The following is a 21,570-nucleotide window of genomic DNA, read 5'->3' as shown; positions in this document are numbered from 1 at the left end:
ATTTTTATTCAGGAGTGTGTTGATTACTCTCTCCCAGTCTTGACTCTCCGTTTTCTACCTCAGAACACCTCTATTTCCTCCTTTCCCCTTCTCTTCCCAATCCAATTCTGTGAATCTTTGTGGGTGTCTGGGCTATAGAGAACACTCTGGGAACAGACAACTGCATAGATCTGTCTCTCTCCTCTTGAGTCCCCCTTTTTCTCCTCCTGCTCATCTCTATCTCCCTCCTCCCTCTCCTCTTCTTCATGTAACTCTGTGAACCTCTCTGGGTGTCCCTCACGGTGGAGAATCTTTTCACCATTAACCTAGAAGTTTTATTATCAGTGCTGTATAGTTGGAGAAGTCTTGAGACTACTGGAAGAATAAAACTGAAATCCAGAGGCAGGAGACTTAAGCCCAAAACCTGAGAACACCAGAAAACTCCTGACTACATGGAACATTAAGTAATAAGAGGCCTTCCAAAAGCCTCCATGTCACTACACTGAAGCCAACCACCAACCAAGAGCCAATAAGTTTTAGAGCAAGACATACCACGCAAATTCTCCAGCAACACAGGAACATAGCCCTGAGCGTCAACATACAGGCTGCCCAAGGTCACACCTAACACATAGACCCATCTCAAAACTCATTACTGGGCACTCCATTGCACTCCAGAGAGAAGAAATCTAGTTCCACGCACCAGAACACCGACGCAAGCTTCCTTAACCAGGAAACCTTGACAAGCCAATCGTCCAACCCCACCCACTGGGTAAAACCTCCACAATAAAAAGGAACCACAGACCTCCAGAATACAGAAAGCCCACTCCAGACACAGCAATCTAAACCAGATGAAAAGGCAGAGAAATACCCAACAAGTAAAGGAACATGAAAAATGCCCACAAAGTCAAACAAAAGAGGAGGAGATAGGGAATCTACCTGAAAAAGAATTTAGAATAATGATAATAAAAATGATCCAAAATCTTGAAAACAAAATGGAGTTACAGATAAATAGCCTGGAAACAAAGATTGAGAAGATGCAAGAAATGTTTAATAAAGACCTAGAAGAAATAAAAAAGAGTCAATTAAAAATGAATAATGCAATAAATGAGATCAAAAACACTCTGGAGGGAACCAAGAGTAGAATAACAGAGACAGAAGATAGGATAAGTGAGGTAGAAGATAAAATGGTGGAAATAAATGAAACAGAGAGGAAAAAAGAAAAAAGGATCAAAAGAAATGAGGACAACCTCAGGGACCTCTGGGACAATGTGAAATGCCCCAACATTCGAATCATAGGAGTCCCAGAAGAAGAAGACAAAAAGAAAGGCCATGAGAAAATACTCCAGGAGATAATAGCTGAAAACTTCCCTAAAATGGGGAAGGAAATAGCCACCCAAGTCCAAGAAACCCAGAGAGTCCCAAACAGGATAAACCCAAGGTGAAACACCCCAAGACACACATTAATCAAATTAACAAAGATCAAACACAAAGAAGAAATATTAAAGGCAGCAAGGGAGAAACAACAAATAACACACAAAGGGATTCCCATAAGGATAACAGCTGATCTATCAATAGAAACCCTCCAGGCCAGAAGGGAATGGCAGGACATAATTAAAGTAATGAAAGAGAATAACCTACAACCTAGATTACTGAACCCAGCAAGGATCTCATTCAGATATGAAGGAGAATTCAAAAGCTTTACAGACAAGCAAAAGCTGAGAGAATTCAGCACCACCAAACCAGCTCTTCAACAAATGCTAAAGGATCTTCTCTAGATAGGAAATGCAGAAAGGTTGTATAAACGTGAACCCAAAACAACAAAGTAAATGGCAATGGGACCACACCTATCGACAGCCTGATTTTAAATAAAAACATTTAACTCAAAGTTGTGATGTATTAAGACTGACTAACCTGACTGTGTTCCTGAAACTCTGAATACTGGATGGGTTGTCATTCCCTTCTCTGGGTGATCATGCTGACCCCAGGTCTCACACTGCAGGCAGATTCTTAGCATCTGAGCCAGTTGGGAAGATCCTAAGTAAACATAAAGAATCACAAAGAGGACCTGATAATCCATGATTCATATGATCAGTGCTGTTTTCACGTTCTCTTCAGAGCCAAGTGGCCATGTTTGAGTGCCTTTTCATTTCCTCAAACAGTTTCATAGCTGAAAACTTTTGAAAAGATCAAAAGAAGAGAAATAGGGCTCAAAAATTCATTCTAGCAAATTCCACAATGTAATGCAATCTGCATTATTTGAAGGAAAGTGCAATAATCTGGAGTTTATCCTATTTGGGGTGTCAACAATCCTATCAACAGCCCACTAATAAGAACATTTTGTTGCCTCTAAGATTTGTTAGATCATAAACTCCCTAAAAAGTCTACAACATAATAAATAATACATGAGAAAAATAACACTGGCTCTAAAGACTTTTTCCTAAAGGGGAATGCCTTCCTACAGATTTCATCTGTCCTAAAGTAAAAATGTTCTTTCGAATCAAAACTACTACAGTGTGAAAATTAATCTCTTGATAACTCTGTCTGGGAATTAAGGAAGAAAGTTATATGGTCCAAATAGGTCCTTGTCAGAGAATGGGAACTTTATCATTTGGAAATATTTTGAAAGGTTTTCATGATAATCTAGGTAAACAGCTGCCTTTGGTGGAAATTTTTGACTTGGGTAAGATTTGAATTAGAAGAAAAAATTGCTTTAGGGAACTTCCTACATAAGGGCTCTAAAGAAACTTTTTAAAAATCAGATTGAGATCCTTGAAATATATGTCTGATATATTTTAACTGCAGAAAACTTTATAAATTATAATACTATAGGATAACATATTGGTAATTATTTTCCACTCTATTTTCACTACATTTTATCTCATTAGAAGAAAGCTTTGAGTCCTTTAGAGGAATATTAATAGGTAAAGGAAGAAGTTTTTCCAGAAATGAGTTCAGGAGAAAAAAGTGTAAATAAAGCCTCTTCCTTTTACCTCTCTACCCTCTCTCTTACTGTCAGGATGGTCATAAGTTGTAGCTTGAAAACATTATGACACCATATCTACCTTTGTTTTTAACCAATGGAAATAAAACAATTTTAAATAAATATATTTTAAAACAGTGATGTAAGCAGTGTAGAGAAATGAAGTGAAAGAAAATGAACAGTTAGAGCATAGATATGAATTCACTGTGTTTACATACATACGAGAGTCCAAAAATAAGCCATTCCATTTATGTTCACTTGATATTCAACAGGATGCCATGATTATGTGATTGAGAGAGTAGTCTTTTCAACAGAAGTTACTAGAATAACTAAGTCCATTTTGAAAGAATGGATTTGGAGCATTCCACAAAATAAGAAAGTTAACTCAAAATAAACCTTATATCTAAATAAGAAAGGTAATATTATTAAACTCCTAGAAGAAATCATCAGAGTAAATCTTTGACTTTGGGATGGACAATGGTTCTTTGATATAACTAATAAAGGACAAATGAAAAAAAGAAAAAGAAGTGAATGCTGAGCATCATGAAATTAAAACTTGAAGTTTCAAAGATATCATCAAGAGAATGAACAGAGTACTAAGAGAATGGAAGAAATACTTGTAAATGATATAACTGATAAGTACCTAGTGTCCAGAATACATTCAAATCCAAACACATGCAATTTTTTTTTTCCATTTTTAAACATGTTTCTTCTGGGTTTTGAAATATAATCTGCTTCCCTGATGGCTCAGATGGTGAAGAATCTGCCTGCTATGCAGGAGACCTGAGTTCAGTCCCTGGGATGGAAAGATCCCTTGGAGGAAGGAAATGGCTACTTACTTCAGTATTCTTGTCTGGAGAATTCCATGGAGCTTTTGGGTACAGTCGATGAGGTCGCAAAGAGTAGGACACTACTGGAGAGCCTAATATTTTCACTTTTTTCATATGATATTGTCTAAGTTTAAAGTGTACAGTATAATTATTTGATTTATATGCATAAATAAGAACATCCATCATATGATATGGATACCAAAAAAAAAAAAAAAAGGGAAAAAATATCCTTTTTTCTCTGTGATGAGAACATTCATCATATGATATGGATACCAAAAAAAAAAAATGGGAAAAAATATCCTTTTTTCTCTGTGATGAGAACTCTAAGGATTTCCTCTCTTAACAACTTTCATATAAAACATACAACAGTGTTATTTATATTTATCATATTGTACATTACATAGAGTACTTTTGTGTCTTAAACTGGACATTTGTCCTGTCTTCATCCACTTCCCCTTCCCTCCAGATCCCCGCCTTTGGTAACCATAAATGTGATTTATTTTTCTATACATCTGCTTGCTTGTTTGTTTGCTTTTAAAGTATACTTTTCCAACAACATTAAATTAGTTTCTAATGGGTAATAAGATGATTTGCTATTTCTATACTCTTTGAAATTAACACCAATATGTCTTGCTACCAACTTTCAGCCTACAAAGATGCTACATTATAATCAACTACATTCCCCACGCTGTTCATGCCTATTATTTGTTTATTTTGTAACTGGAAGATTATGCCTCTTAAACTCTCTCACCAATTTCTATCCCGTCCCCTCTTCCTTCCCTCTGGCAACAATCTGTTTATTCTCTGTATCTGTAACACTTTCTGTTTGCCTATGGTTAATCTTTTCTGTTTTGTAGATTCCAAATATAAGTGAAGTCATACAGTATTTGTCATTCCCTATCTGACTTATTTCACTTTTCACTTTGCATTCTATGAGTTCATTTATGTTTTCTCAAATAGCAAGATTTCATTCTTTTTCATGTATAAGAAATGTTCCGTTGTATAAATATACACCACATCTCCTTTATCCATTCACCTATTATATCATCAGGTCTTTAGGCGTACATAACTTGGCCATTATAAATAATGCTGCAGTGAACTTCAGGGCATGTATATATTTTTGAATTTGTGATTTTGTTTCCTTTAGGTAAGTACTCAGGAGTGGAGTGGCTGGATTGTGTAGTAGTTCTATTTTTAATTTTTGAGGAAACTTCATACTGTTTTCCATTGTGTTTACATGCTGCCAATGGTACATGAGAGTTCCCTTTTCTCCACCTCTTCACCAACAATTGTTGCTTGTTGTCTTTTTGTTTGCCTTTCTGACAGTATTGCGGTATCTCCTTGGATTTGATTTGCATTTTCCTGAAGATTAGTGAAGCTGAGCATTGTTTCATGGGTCTGGTAGTCATCCATATGTCTTTGAAAAAGTACACCTCTGCCTATTTTTCAATCGGGTTCTTTGTTTTCTAGATGCTGAGTAATACAGATTATTTGTATATTTTGGATATTAGCCTGTTATCAGACATATTATTTGCCAGTATCTTCTCCCATTCAGTAGACTGATTTTTCATCTTGCTGAGTTTCTTATGCTACACAACGTCTTTTCAGTTTGATGCAGTCCCTTTGGCTTAATTTTGCTTTTATTTCTTAGGTTGAGGAGGCATGTCCAAAAAACTTTTCTGATACTGCTATAAACTTTTCTGATACCCACCCTGAGAAAAAGCCATATACCACCCAAAGACGAAGTCAACTTTCAAATTACAGCATTTTCTCCTTCCCATGTTTACTGAAACAAAAACAATGACATAAAGTAGAAGCAAAGTACTTCTCTGAACTTAGCTCTCTCATCCAGGTAATATATTTTAACAATCTGTTACATGGAGGACTGGATGTGCAAACTAAGAAGACTGTTTTCCATAAGCATACTGTGTAATGTTCAGAGAAGTAAAGATGTTTATACTTAACAGTCATTATGGAACCTTCCATCTCAGGCATTTAAGGAGACACATTCTTGCTCAAGGAAGACTGAAAAGATGGGAAGAGAAAATAATGTCTGCTTCATACTTCCAATGGCAAGAGGCTGATAAGACATCCCCAATGATGCTATTTTACCCTAAAGTCCCCTGATTTAATCAACTATAGAGTACTTATCTATTTCCAGAGGGGAAACATGTTCAAACTGAGAAAAAAAAATAAGAGGTAATAAATTTTTCTAAATAATATTAGTAAATGGGAGTTGGTGACAAAGTCTGCAACTTGTTAGGTAAGAGAGAAGTCTGGCTTTACACAGAGTGAAAATAAATTGAGAGATGACTCAGATTTCCTTCTACCTGGTTAAAAAGAAACAAAAAAATTGTCAACCAAATTATTATGATTAAACACAGAACCTTTCTCCCCTGTGACCAACTGCACAGAGAAATACTCTAGTCTATTCAAAATTTGTTTCTACTCAGAGTTTTTCTCAGAGCAGCTTTCACATCTTTATATTTCAAGCTATAGATTAAGGGGTTCATCATGGCAACTACACTGGTGTAAAAGAGAGAAGAGGCTTTTTGCTTATCCAGAGATCCAGCAGAAGATGGTCTGAGATACATAAATGCACATGATCTAAAGGACAGAGAAACAGCAATGATGAAGGAACAGCAGGTACTGAAGGATTTTGACCTGCCCTCCGTGGAGCTGATGTGGAGGATGCTGAAGACAATGAGACCATAAGAGACAAAGATGGGGAGACTGGGCACAGTGATGTTGATGCCCGCCACAGTGAAAAGTACCAGCTCATTGACATAGGTACTTGTGAAGGAGAGCCAAAGCAGAGGGTGAATGTCACAGAAATAATGGTTTATGGTGTTTGCATCACAGAAGGTCAGTCTCAGCAGGCATCCAGTGTGAGCCATGGCACCAGAAAATGCCACCAAGTAGGAAGCAAGCATAAGGCTGGAACACACTTTAGGGGACATGGCAGCATTATACAAGAGTGGCTTACAGATGGCCACATAGCAGTCATAGGCCATTGATGTCAGCACACAGCATTCAGAAACAACAAAAAAAAAACAGAAGTAAAAACACAGCTGACCATGCACCTCATGTGAGAAATAATATTCTTCTTCAATGTGAAGTAAATCAGCATTTTGGGTATAAACACAGAATAACAGAGGTGAATGAAGGACAAGTTAAAGAAGAAAAAGTACATAGGGGTATACAAATGTGAATTCAGTGCAACTAGGATTATCAATCCCAAATTTCCCAGCACAGTGACCATATGCATTCCTAGAAACAGAAGGAACAGAGGAAGCTGGAGATCAGGTCAGTCTGCTAATCCCAACAGAATGAATTTGGTCACAAAACAGACACTTCCAGTAGCCATTCTTCTCAAAGGGAATCTGTGGATACAGGAGGAAAGTGTTCCATTAGAGAACAACTCAGCTCTTCTAACAAAAGATCTCATCCTACAAAAGAATATTTTTGTTGTTGAGTTGCTAAATCATGTCCAACTTTTTTGTGACTCCATGGACTGTAGCCCGCAAGGCTTCCCTGTCCATGGGATCTCCCAGGCAAGAATACTAGAGTGGGTTGCCATTTCCTTTTCCAGGGGATTTTCCCAACCCAGGGATTGAACCTGTGTCTCCTGCATTAACAGACGGATTGTTAGCACTGAGCCACCAGGAAAGAGTACACACACCGTGGATGTCTGACACTATCCCAACCTAGTCCCATACAATCTGCCTTTACCTTTATCACAATATGGAGTGATGTGGAGTTGCCCTTAATTAGCTAAATATAGCAAAGGATATCACAGACAGCCTACAGAGGGAAGACCAGTGATACCATACACAACCATACCTGCTGGAAAAACCAAGGTAGAGGAGGGGTGGACTAGTACACTATCATTCTACTCTCATCTCAACATTTCCTCATTCACTTGAGCTCTTCCCTCACCAGTAGAATTGCAAGCAGTGACCCTAGCAACCTGGCACTGGCTATAAATACACATTAGACTTCATGTGGTCAGAACCAAGAATTCTGTTTCTAACCCAAGAAGATTGTCTATGAGAATTAAGTAACTTCCCTTGTCACAAAGTAAAAGCCATAAAGGTAAAAGAATGAGAGCTTTATCCTCTTACAGGAAACTTCCTGACATGTTTTGAGCTCATGTCTTGGAACATTCTCTGATCCCTTTCCAACAGATTCTCTGGGTTCACTTGAGTCTCAGAACCACACAAAATGAGAAAGACTAGGCATATATTAGGCTCCCCAACTTTTGTCTCAAAACAAGGAATAAATATTGTAAATTGAATTAGGTATGTAAGTTGAACTCAGAAACACCCTTCTTAGTTCAGAAAACCACAGAGCTGGCTCCCTTATCGTTGATTGTCACTCTGTTGGTATTGAAAACATAACTTCAGGTGCTTGAGGCTTGATTTCTTTGATTCTAAGAGGAGACAGCCTAGACATATACCTAGGAAATGTCTATGATCTAGTGTGATTTCTGATTATATTAAGTCCTTTCAAGCAGTAGAAAAACTAAAGCCTTTAATTACACACTTGCTAGTAATTAGACACAGATTTAATGTGAGTATAATGATGTAATGCTCTTGGTTAAAAACTGGGTAGAAGCTAAGTCTCTTCCCTGGAGTGTAGAATATATATATATATGGAATAAAGAAGTTATAGATCCCAGTGCGCCCAGTGTGTGATCTGTCTTTAGTTCTCATGGACCTACTTTTTACTCATTTTTGCTTTACTCTGGGAACTGTGCATCCCTCAGGTAGATCCAAAGTGAATTCCCATCTCTTCATTATCTTCACCTCTGAAGGGAAAGCTAGGATACTGCTTCAGTCCCTCTCTATGCCCATTTCGTAAGTGGACATATCTCCATAAGATTCCTAATCCAGGTCTCTTTATTTCTTTATCTGAAATTTTTAAAATGCTGCAATGTTCAAGTTTTGCAATAATATCCTCCATATTATACACATAAGCATCCTAACTTCATTCCCCTCTTTTAGTGAGGTCCAAACAGCCACGCAGAGCTTCAGTTGCTAACAAGAAGTGATAATTAAGTTGATTCCTTAAACCATTGCCAAATGTAAAGTTTAAAAGTATTATTTAAACTTCTATATTATTTTATACACAATATTCTGATAGAATGAAATCTAATTTGACAAAAGTTTATTTTTTTAAAAAAATGAAATGAATTGTATTTTGAGGCTCCTCAAATGGAAATCTTGTGACCAACTTTAAAATATTTTTGGCACATCAATTAATGCTAAAATACAAAACAGAGTGACTGCACCTCTGTATGCCTACAAGGGCTCCCAAATAGTGTAATTATTATTTAATTCTTTAGATACACTTCTTTTTTTTTTTTTTTTTACTTTTAATTGAAGGATAATTGCTTTACAATATAGTGTTGGTTTCTGCCATACATCAACATGAATCTGCCATAGGTATACATATGTCCCCTCCCTCTCCAATCTCCCTCCCACCTCCCACCCCATCCCACTCCTCTAGGTTGTCACAGAGCCCTGGTTTGAGTTCCCTCCTTCATACAGCAAATTCCCACCTGGCTATCTGTTTTTACACGTAGTAGTGTCTATGTTTCCATGCTACCTTCTACGACCGTCCCACCCTTTTCTTCCCCCTCGCTGTGTCCATAGCTTCTCTTCTTAAAGACTCCCCTATGGAGAAGGAAATGGCAACCCACTCCAGTATTCTTGCCTGGAAAAGTCCATGGACAGAGGAGTCTGGCGGGCTGAAGTCCATGGGATTACATGACTGAGCATGTGTGCACAAGGGTGGAGGGAAATGGGTTGGTAGCAATAAAGTGGTAGAACTAAAATAAATAAATAAATAAATAAAGACTCCCCTAAATGTTTGTCACACATAAAGGAATCTAAAAATCCCCCAGGCTACACATTGAGAGCTGTTGTTTTGGTCTTCTCCTTCTTCAGGGCAGCTGGTTCCTGAAGTTGTCACAGCATTAGATCTGGTGGAAGTTAGGTGCACAAGGCATGATGAGAAACTCCCCAACCAATCTCACTCTGTGGTCCTAGAAGCAATAAGGTGGGAGTTTCACTTATTCAGGTGGTAAATCCTTAAGTGTTCTTCAAGTTGCCAATCATGAATTCTGCTTGGTAAAAATTATCTGAAGAGCTTTGCAGAATGAAAAGAAACTGATGCTATATTGCCTTGAACACTACTGTAACAAGAAAAAAGGTTGAATTACTTTTGATTGAAGACACAGTTGGAATAAGTATCCTTAGAGCCATGGTTTTTCATTTCAACCTACAGGCTTTGCATTACTTTTCAAGTCTAGGCAACAGCCAACAGCTAGTTAACCACTTGTTTTGATATGCGTATTTGTGTAGATACACTTCTTTTTCAATAAGGAAGACAACTTTATAAAAAAGGGGTAAGATGTAAATGAAAAAAAAATTGCCAACTAGGTCAACTATTTATAAATTTAGGCCTTTGTATGTGAAAATAATATATGCTGATATTGAGATCAAGGGATGTGGTATGAGTAACACTGAAAATGATAAATCAAGGATATAGCAAGGAGTTAAAAACTGTTAATATTGTTTAAACTGTTAAAAGCTGTTCAGTCAATGCTGAACATCTAAAAATACAACAAAAGCAAGCATATCAGTGTTGCTAAATTCACAATATCTAACTCTTCAGAGGAGGTGAGAAAACAAGAAAAATTTTAAAATATTATTAAAGCTATCTTTAAAAATTGCCACAAGTAAGGCAAGCATTTCAATAACCATTTCCCCCTATTTTCTCAAAAGAAAAATAATCCAACATTCTATTCCAGAAAAGACACTGTCACAACATTTGATTCATCCACCAAATATTTCTTTCAACTTATCATAGTTCTCATAGTTCTAACTGCATACTGATTTACGATTTCATGCCTTAAAATCCATAAGAAAGTACCATATGGAAACCAACAGAAGCAGGAGTGATTTAGTTGTGCCCAGGTTACACCAAATGGATGCAGGTTCGTGGGTTTAACTTTTTTCTTTAAATATCAAGCATTTTAAGCTTTTATCCTATCCAGACAAATCCCATGATCTCTATAATATTTCTATGCCTGTCTAGAAACAGGAGACTCATAGAGGTTTCTGTTTTCTATCATATTTTTCTAGATTCCATCTTTCTAATTTGAGCTTTAATTACTACTCACCATTTTATCTTATGAAAAAGTATCCTATTTCTTTCTGGTTTTCCACAATTATGGCCACAGCTTGTTCACCTTTATTCCTGCAAATGCTAATGCTTTATGGTCACTGTGCATTATAAGTTTAGAAAAACTTTATGGACTGGATATATTTACTTCACCAGATGGAACAGAATAAACATCCAGGTTAAAATGCATGTCCTAAGCCTCACGACAACTCTCCACAAGGTCTTCTTATTTATTGGCAATGTGTCTGTTGAGGTCCAGCCTCATGAGAGGTTTCTAGGCTCCTTTCTCTCCCATGCCCTGTTCTCTGAATTACAAACACTTAAAGCATTCCAAAAACTAATTTTTTAAAATTTTGTGAATGAAGAAACATTCTTAATTACCAATCTTCTCCCCAGTATACTAGCCCAAAGGCAATATCTTTCCCATAAACAACTATAACAAAACTCCTGATGAACTCTTTTCCTCAAATATTTAAATAAAATAACAAAAAAGCAATATACACTCTGAGAAAAATTCACGTAACACCCTGAAACAAAGCATACTCAGATTAAAAACTAGAATAGTTTTTCTCATGCCAAGTTTACATAAACAAAATTAAAGAGATACAATAGAAGCCAAGTATATTGAGACAAGTAATCTTGAAATCATAAACCTAAACTTATTCTAGACTATTTCATTAAAAATGCATATGACTGCAAATAAATCATTAACCACTCTATGTAATGACCATATAATGAATACATTTTGACAATCCATTACATGAGATAACAAAATCCTTTGTCAAAGGAGGCATGCACAGTGCTTACAGATACAAAGTGGGTTATACTTAACAGTCACTATGAAGTCTTCCACTTTAGAAATTAAAAGTGATATAATCTTGCTCAAGGAATTCTGGAAAGATGGAAAGAGGAAACATTCTCAGATTTGTATTTCTAATGGCAACTGGCAGATAAGACATCCCCAGTGACATTACATCACCCTCAGTGTCAGTCACTCAGTCATGTCTGACTCTTTGCAACCCCATGAACTACAGCACACCAGGCCTCCCTGTGCATCGCGAACTCCTGGAGTTTACTCAAACTCACGTCCACTGAGTCGGTGATGCCATCCAACCATCTCATCCTCTGTTGTCCCCTTCTCCTCCCGCCTTCAATCTTTTCCAGCATCAGGGTCTTTTCAAATGAGTCGGTTCTTCCCATCAGGTGGCCAAAGTATTGGTGTTTCAGCTTCAGCATCGGTCCTTCCAATGAGTATTCAGGACTTGTTTTGTTTAGGATGGACTGGTTGGATCTCCTTACTGTTCAAGGAACTCTCAAGAGTCTTCTCCAACACCACAGTTCAAGAGCATCAATTATGTCACCCTAATGTTCCCTAATTTGATGATTTGTTGACCAGTCTTCTATTTTCACAGGGAAAGGTAAGTTCAGACTAATGCAGAAAATATATTATAATAAATAATATGATAAATAAAATGATTATAATGAATGATAAATAAGATAGTAAATGTTCTTCTTAATAGTATTAATAAATGGGAACATGTGAGGAAAGGAAATTATGCAAATGGTAAACAAGGAGAGAAGTGTACTCTGTGATAAGTAAATTGAAATGTCAAAAATTTCTTTCATATGATACAAAACAAGATAATAAGACTGTTAATAAGATCATTAAAATTAAAAAGACAATATCTCTGCTGCTGCTGCTGCTAAGTCACTTCAGTCATGTCCGACTCTATGCGACCCCATCCCTGGGATTCTCCAGGCAAGAACACTGGACTGGGTTGCCATTTCCTTCTCCAATGCATAAAAGTGAAAAGTGAAAGTGAAGTCGCTCAGTCCTGTCTGACCCTTCGCAACCCCATGGACTGCAGCCTACCAGGCTCCTCCGTCCATGGGATTTTCCAGGCAAGAGTACTGGAGTGGGGTGCCATTGCCTTCTCCGTACAATATCTCTATCCTGTGATTATCTGCACAAAGAGGTGTTGTTTCTAATCAAAACTGTATTCCACGTACAGTTTTTCTCAGAGCAGTTTTTACATCTTTGTTTCTCAAACTGTATATTAAGGGGTTCATCATAGCAACCACATTGGTATAGAAGAGAGAAGAGACTTTTTGCTCATCCAGAGACCCAGCAGACGATGGTTTAAGATACATAAATGCACATGATCCAAAGAAGAGAGAAACAGCAATGATGTGGGAACTGCAGGTGCTGATGGCTTTGGACCTGCCCTCTGTGGAGCTGATGTGGAAGATGCTGGAGAAAATGAGACCATAAGAGATAAAGATGGTGAGACTGGGCACAGTGATGTTGATGCCCACCACAGTGAAAACCACCAACTCATTGACATAGGTACTTGTACAGGAGAGCTGAAGCAGTGGGTGAATATCACAGAAATAATGGTTGATGGTGTTTGCATCACAGAAGGTCAGTCTCAGCATGCATCCAGTGTGAGCCATGGCACCAGAAAAGGCCATCGAGTAGGAAGCAAGCATAAGGCTGGAACACACTTTAGGGGACATGGCAGCATTATACAAAAGTGGGTTGCAGATGGCCACATAGCTGTCATAGGCCATTGATGTCAGCACATAGATTTCAGAAATGACAAAAAAACAGAAAAAGTACAGCTGAGTCATGCACCCCATGTAAGAAATAATATTCTTCTTTGATATGAAGTTAATCAGCATTTTGGGTGTAAACACAGAAGAATAACAGAGATCTATGAAGGACAAGTTAAAGAGGAAAAAGTACATGGGGGTGTGTAGATGTGAATTTAGCCAAATTAAGATTATCAAGCCCAGGTTCCCCATCACAGTGACTGTGTACATTCCTAGGAACAGGAAGAACAAGGGGAGCTGGAGATCTGGTTGGTCTGTTAATCCCGTCAAAATGAACTGAGTCACGAAAGACCCATTTCCAGGAGCCATTCTTCTCTAAAGGACTCTGTGGATACAGAAGAAAGGGTTCCATTAGAGAACAACTCACCTCATCCAGTGTCCCATTCTACAAAACAGTATACACACTGCGAATGCCTGACACTATCCTGACCTGATCCCATACAGTCTGCCTTTTCCATTATCAGGATACAGAGTGAAGTGGACTCACCTAATTAGAGTTTCTATAAGCCAAATATAGCAACAGACATCACAATCTTACTAGAGAGAGAAGGCAAAAGCTACCATATGCAAATATACCCTCTGGAAAAACCCAGGGAAAAGAAGGATGGACAAGGATGCAACTCTTCTACTCTCTTCTCAACATCCCCGCATTCCTGTGAACTCTTCCCTCACCAGTACAACTGGAGGCAGTGACCCTAGCAACCTGGCGCTGGCTTCTCATGCAGATTAGACCTAATGTGGCAGGAACCAGGAGCACTGTTTCTAAATCAAGATGAGGGGACCAGAGTCTATGAAAATTAAGTTATTAACTTTGTCACAGAGTAAAAATCATAAAGGAAGAAGAGTGAGAGATCTACCTATTTAGAGGAAACTTCCTGACTGATATGTCCTTTGAGCCCCTCTAATATTCTCTGATTCCTCTCCAACAGATGCTTCTAGAAGTTTTACTTGAGTCTCAGCTACACAAGATAAGAAATAATGGACATATAATAAGTCCCTGGGCTCTGAACACCAAACAAGGAATAAGTATTATAAATTAAATTCAGAAACTCACCCAACTTTGATCTTAAAGCTGCAGGACTGTCTTCCTTACCCTATATCTTTACCCTGTTGGTTCTGGAAATGTTATTTCACATTCTCCAGGCTTGATCCCTTTGATTTCAGGGGAGAGGATCTAGACATTGATCCCTTTGATTTCAGGGGAGAGGATCTAGACATTAATTCACCTATGCCCTAGAAATATTTCTGAGCCTCTATAATTTCTTATATTTTCAGTGTTTTCAAGCAACAGAAGAAAAATAATCCTTTTATTATTATACTTTCTACTTGATTAGACACAGAAGATTTAATGTGAGTGCAATGATGTAATGTACTTGGTGAAAAACAGGTTAGAAGCTTGCTTGGTCTCCTCCCCAGGGTGTAGATTATATGTACAATATGGAATAAGGAAATTATGGATCCTGGTTCATGATCTGTCTTTAGTTCCTTAGGGGCTCACTATTACTCCTTTTTGCTTTACTCTGGGGACTGTATATCCCTCAGGTAGATCCAACGTGAATGCCCATCTCCTCATTATCTACACCTCTGAGGGTAAAGCTACTACATTGTCTCATTCCCTCTTTATTCACATTTACTAAATGGACATATTTCCACAAAAGACCTACTTCCAGGTTTCTTTCTTTATTTATCTGAACACATCAAATGTTGCAGCAACTAATTTCAGTTGTTCTCTTTCTGAGATGTCTCTGAAATAATTTGCAATATAGGGTATCCCTTCTATAGTTTATACTCTTAACATATTCCTGAAATTTCTACCAGACTCTCCTGCTGCCTAATTTTCTGGAACATTTCAGTAACTGAAGTTATCAATTCTCCTCATCATAGAAAAGAGTATGGATTATGGAGTTAGAGAGAGTGCTGTGAATCCTACCTTCCTTCTTCCACTTTTACACACTATAACACTTGGGATAAGTTATTGAATCTCTTGGTTCTCCTATGCAAAATAAGGAATGTAAAAATAGCATCTCTTTCATTGAGCTGTTGTGTTAATCAAATGAAAAAAAAAAAAAAAAACTAAGTAAAATGGTTAGGCCAGTATAGGTATATGAGTGTCGATAAATGTCAGCTGTTTTTAATCATGTTCTCAAATTTCATTAAATTCTCTTTCATAATACTCATCAGACTTTTCCCCTTTAATTCATGCTTTTCTATAAACTGTATTCTATAAGGACAAACATCTATTCTCTCTTGTTAACAATTTGGATCCTGAAACTAAGAACAATGCCGGAACACTGCTGAGTATACAGAAAGAATTCAATGAATACTTCTGAAACTCATCTTCTTTTTATCTAAGAGCTTTCAGAATACATTCAAAACTTCTCTTATGCTAAACCACAACATCTACAACCACAATGACCTGTACCCACCTGCCCCCAGTCACCACACAACTTCTGGCTTTATGATTAAACTGAACTAGTGTAATGCTGAACTATAGTGGCTCCTAACTATTATTTTCACATTTTCCCACATATTCACTCTTATTTGGTCATGAATAATGCTACTAGAATAAAGTCTGAAAACACAGTTCAGTCCCTCCCTAGTTCAAAAACTTTCAGTGGTTCTCCATTACCCACTTGAAAATTGAAGCTATGTAGTAAAAACATAATTCTCAAACCTATGATTAAGGCTTGGTTAAAATTCAAGAAGAAATTGAGAAAGATGAGAAGCCATGAATGTACCATTCTGATTGATCGAAGTATCTTGCACACTTTAAATATGATACAAAACTTTAACCTTCTCAAAAACATAAAAAAGAAAGTAGGAGAATGTTTACTTAACAAAGACTATCCAATTGTCTTGGGAGATTCAACCCACTTTAGAAACATATATGTTTTTGTGTGAAAAATAAACCTACATCAGTCTATCTTTAAACATACTACTTACATTGAGTAGGAGAGAGAAGAATATCATTCTATGTTAATAGTGTTCTCTCCCTTATTGATAGAAAAGCATCAAATGCTCAAAAATATGTCTTCAAAATGCTTCAAAAAAAGAGGGTATCCACAAACAAAATAATGATCTGTGCGGCTACCACAATTATAGAATTTGTTTGTTTGTTTTTAGTGGGGCAACCCTTAAAAGGGAGATGGAAGAAACCACTAGGCACTAAATTTCTGATGAACGAAAATTAAAATCATGCCATGTGAAATTTTAAATGTAGGGGTTTTTTGAAACATCTTCTTAGCTCTCTATGTCTTGTTTAGAATCTTCCCAATATATTGTATAATATTTGAAATCACTAGTCTAGCTAAATTAGGAAAGAAGCTATATATTCATGATGCAACATTTTGGAAAAGAATCCAATTTCACACCAATTTAGAAAAAGTTCTGTCCTGGTTGATGGGCACAGGAGAAACCCAGGGCTTACAAGTTTGACTCTAAGATTGAACACCTCCAGCAGAACCACAACTTCCCTCAAAACCCGTCAGTGCCAGTCACATAACTCAAGAAAGGAAGAACTACAAAGAGATCAAACCAGTCAGTCCTAAAGGAACTCAGTCCTGAATATTCACTGGGGGGACTGATGTTGAAGCTGAAGCTCTAATACTTTGGCCACCTGATGCAAAGAATGGAGTCATCAGAAAGGACGCTAATGCTGGGAAAGACTGAAGGCAGGAGCAGAAGGGGACGACAGAGGATGTGATGGCTGGATGGCATCACCGAATCGATGCACATGAGTTTGAACATGCTCCAGGAGTTAGCAATGGACAGGGAAGCCTGGAGTGCTGCAGCCCATGGGGTCACAAAGAGTCAGACACAACTGAGCAACTGAACTGAACATTTAAAATACTCTGGCTTGATTCCCCCTCCATTTAAAAGAAGTCCAAACACAGAGATGCACAGTTCCATTGCTAACTAAAACATGAATAATTTGTTGAACAATCAACAAAGTTCCCTCCTTTACAACATTACTACAGGTAATTATTACAAATTGTATTTTAAGTTATTTATATTTTTTCAAATTAACCAAAGATATAAATTACTCATTTTAAGGAGTAATTCTTTTATGTAAGTGAACAGATTTCATTCTAATTTTGAGGCTCATGAAAGGGAAGATTAGTGACCAGGTTTAACTCACTCCTAGGGTTACTCAAATTGTTATAAAATACATAATAAAGTACCTGCATCTGTATTCTATAGGTTTCCAAATGACCCAGTTAATTTTACTTGTTTAGATGCATTTGTTTCCATTCAAAAAAAAAGTTTATAGAGGGAAACGTGAGTTTAAACAAACAAACAAAAAAAAAAAACCTCTAAGAAAGATCAACAATATTATGTAAATATAACTTGTTAAGGAAAAATCAATCATGTTCATATTGCAATCAAGAGATGCAATATGAGTGATCATCTAAAAATATCAGCCAAGGATTAAGCTATGCTGAACATCTCAAACACAAACAAGTCAAAAATCAGCTTTGCCAAATTTCAAAATACACAAATACTGAAGTGTTAACTAATGAATATTACTCAAAATATCTTAGAAAATGATCACAGTGTCACTGATACAGCATATTGAAGATTTTTAAAGTAGTACATTTTTGCTTTCAAAAAATAATCCAACATTCATGTCATAACTTGCTTTATTCTCCAAATATTTCTTTCACATTGTCATTATTCTCCCAGCTGCAATTTGATGTTTCTGTACCTAAAACTCCATATGAATGTAGCACACAGAAGCCAACAAAACAGGAAAAAATCTACTTGTTCAAAGGTCATCTAGTCCCATTGTTTTAACATTTTAAATCATAAATAACTTAAGTTTTTATCTTATATAAAGACATTCTGTGATCTCAACAGTATCTAGGGTCTTGCACAAGGGGTGAGTCCATGGGTAAAGGTTTTCATTATCCAACACTTTTCTGTGTAAATTACTTGTTCCTTTCTTTATGCAATTAATCCTTGCAATTTACCTCCCGTAACTGGTGCCTTCTCTCTATCCACTTCCCCAAATGAGACCATAGCTCTTCCACTTTCATTCTCCAAAATACTAATAATGTGTGCTCATTATGCAAATAGTTTAAAAGAATCAAAGATTTAAGACTAGCAAAATATATTTACAGTACTTTGCAAACAGGGAACAGTTTCAGAATAAAAATGAAAGTGAAAGTCACTCAGTCATGTCCAATTCTTTGCAATTCCATGCACTTTACAGTACAGTGCATGGAATTTTATACTGTACAGTGCATGGAATTCTTCAGGCCAGAACAGTGGAGTGGGTTCCCTTCTCCAGGGAATCTTCCCAACCCAGGGATCAAACCCAGGTCTCTCGCATTGCAGGTGGATTCTTTACCAGCTGAGCCACAAGGGAAGCCCGGGTACCTAAATCTCACAACCAAGTCCCACACTGGGACATCTTATTTATTGGCCGTATGCTTCCTTGAGTCATGACATAATTACATGTTTCTGAGCATCCTTACTGCACGTGCCCTGCTCTCTGAAGTACAAACACTTGCAAGCGTTCCACATTCAGGTTTTTAATTTTGCAGAAATAGTAATTTCCCTTTTTGAGCAAATAATTTCTATAATATATGAGCTCATAAGGCTTTCTCTTTCTGACAACAACAGCAAAAGACAATCAAACTGTTTTGCTAAAAAGAAAAGAAAGGAATACCCAGCTTGAGAGAAATTCATATGTCACTCTGAGACAGAGGAGAGTCAACTTTAAATCAGGAATGTTTTCTCATATTTCATGCTCACGGAAATAGAATAATGTAATCAAGAATGATGGAGTTTACTGAAGAATAATACACTTGAAGTCAAAATGATAAGAATTTAGTCTACAATTTTTCTTTCTAAAGCTGTGTGACTTTAAGTAAATCATTACCCACTCTTGGCTTCACTTTCCCACCCATGCAAAACATGTATTTTCATCAAAATTGGCTATGTGTCAGTATTACTTACAAAGGTGAAAATAAAAGTCTTTGCCAAAAGAAGCTTAACACTAAAGGTTTACATATGGGAAAGAGATTATCCTTGATACTCTTAGAACCATCAATCTCTGGTATTTCAAGAAGGTATATTATTGCCAAGTGGAATATGGAAAGATAAGAGTAGAAATAGGGTATCTTATTTATCCTTCTTATTGCAAGTTGATAGATTAAAAATAACCCTAGTGATATGTCTTCAGTCTAGTGTTATGTAAGTCATTATTTGAAGGCCATTCATCTTTCCCCAGTGGAAAAAAGTTTCCAAATGATGATGAAAAAAGATAATATATTCACTATTTAATGTTTATGCAAGAAAAAGAGATGATATGTATTTTGAAAATAGTAAGAAAAATATATAAAAATGGAAATAAATTATTTAAATAGGACTTAAATTTCTTTAAGATACAATATTTTAAAAAGATAATAAAAATATGGTAAGAAGGTTGCCATTAAAATTAAAAACTCAAGTTACTTGTGCACAGAGACAGTTCTAATTAAAACTGTCTCTTACTCAGAGTTTTTCTCAGAGCAAGTTTAACATCTTTGTTCCTCAAGCTGTAGATTAATGGGTTCATCATAGGAATCATATTGGTGTAAAAGACAGAAGAGATTTTCCCCTCATCCATAGACACAGCAGAAGGTGGTTTGAGATACATAAATGCCCCTGATCCAAAGAAGAGAGAAACAGCAATGATGTGTGAACTGCAGGTGCTGAAGGCTTTGGACCTGCCCTCTGTGGAGCTGATGTGGAGGATGTTGGTGAGGATGAGACCATAAGAGACAAAGATGGTGAGACTGGGCACAGTGATATTGATGCCCACTACAATGAACACTTCCAGCTCACTGACATAGGTACTTGTGCAGGAGAGCTCGAGCAGAGGGAGGATATCACAGAAATAATGGTTGATGGTGTTTGCATCACAGAAGGTCAGTCTCAGCATGCATCCAGTGTGAGCCATGGCACCAGAAAATGCCATCAAGTATGAACCAAACATAAGGCTGGAAGACACTTTAGGGGACATGGCAATGTTATACAAAAGTGGGTTGCAGATGGCCACATAGCGGTCATAGGCCATTGATGTCAGCACGTAGCATTCAGAAATGCTAAAAAAACAGAAGAAGTAGAGCTGGGTCATGCACCCCATGTAAGAGATAATATTCTTCTTTGATATGAAGTTAATCAACATTTTGGGTGTAAATACAGAAGAATAACAGAGGTCTATGAAAGACAAGTTAAACAGGAAAAAGTACATGGGGGTGTGTAGGTGTGAATTCAGTGCAATTAAGATTATCAATCCCAAATTTCCCAGCACAGTGACCATGTAGATTCCTAGGAACAGGAAAAACAGAGGGAGTTGGAGATCTGGCTGGTTGGTTAATCCCAACAGAATGAATTCGGTCACAAAAGAGCCATTTCCAGGAGCCATTCTTCTCTAAGGTGATCTGTGAGCACAGAAGAAAAAGGTTATATAGAGAACAATGACTCAATTTTCACACAATATCTCCTCTCACAAGTGTGGTGTTTGGGCTGGGAATCTGAGAGTAACCCAGGCTGTACCCACTGAATTGTCTTACCTACTCTCTCATGGAACTTTGTCACCATTATCCTGAAACTGAGTGACAGGGAATTTCACTTTTCCGAGTCTTTATAAACTAAGTAGGAAAGAGTATCAAAACTTAGCCTACAGAAGGGAGGAGACAACTGCCTTGTGCAGACTTGACTGTTTGGGGAAAAAACAAAGAGTGGATAAAGGAGAGGTTTGGACCAGGATTGACTCATTCTTCCCACATCTCAACATTTCTCCTTTCACTTGGAATCTCCCCTCACCAGTAAGACTATAGGCAGAGACTCTAGCAATTAGGTGCTGGTTTCTAAAGCAGATAAGACCTGATGGGGTGAGAACAAAGAAAATTGCTTCTTAAGTAAAACTAAATGGCCAGAGTCAATGGGGGGTTAACTCTTCACCCCACATCACAGAGTAAAAGCTTT

General features: G+C 37.2%; 2 protein-coding genes and 1 pseudogene across 2 annotated transcripts; all 3 read right to left on the bottom strand.

Moving 5' to 3' along the window:
* Positions 1–6,221: 6,221 nt before the first annotated feature.
* On the bottom strand, positions 6,222–7,156 carry LOC122705006 (annotated as a pseudogene).
* Positions 7,157–12,969: 5,813 nt separating this feature from the next.
* Positions 12,970–13,914, bottom strand: LOC122705000 (olfactory receptor 8B3-like). Its single transcript, XM_043920174.1, has one exon. The coding sequence runs from the start codon at positions 13,900–13,902 to the stop codon at positions 12,970–12,972; it is 933 nt and encodes a 310-aa protein (XP_043776109.1). The 5' UTR covers positions 13,903–13,914.
* Positions 13,915–20,074: 6,160 nt separating this feature from the next.
* On the bottom strand, positions 20,075–21,007 carry LOC122704990 (olfactory receptor 8B3-like). Its single transcript, XM_043920164.1, has one exon. It carries the CDS (start codon positions 21,005–21,007, stop codon positions 20,075–20,077), a length of 933 nt encoding a protein of 310 aa, XP_043776099.1.
* Positions 21,008–21,570: the final 563 nt, after the last annotated feature.

The sequence above is a fragment of the Cervus elaphus genome, chromosome 2 (genome assembly GCF_910594005.1).
Source record: "Cervus elaphus chromosome 2, mCerEla1.1, whole genome shotgun sequence".
NCBI classification, from domain to species: domain Eukaryota; kingdom Metazoa; phylum Chordata; class Mammalia; order Artiodactyla; family Cervidae; genus Cervus; species Cervus elaphus.
This window is presented reverse-complemented; position numbering and strand designations above follow the sequence as displayed.

Excerpts from the sequence above, each read along its gene's own strand:
- LOC122705000 (XM_043920174.1), bottom strand. The coding sequence starts at position 13,902 with ATGGCTCCTGGAAATGGGTCTTTCGTGACTCAGTTCATTTTGACGGGA.
- LOC122704990 (XM_043920164.1), bottom strand. The coding sequence starts at position 21,007 with ATGGCTCCTGGAAATGGCTCTTTTGTGACCGAATTCATTCTGTTGGGA.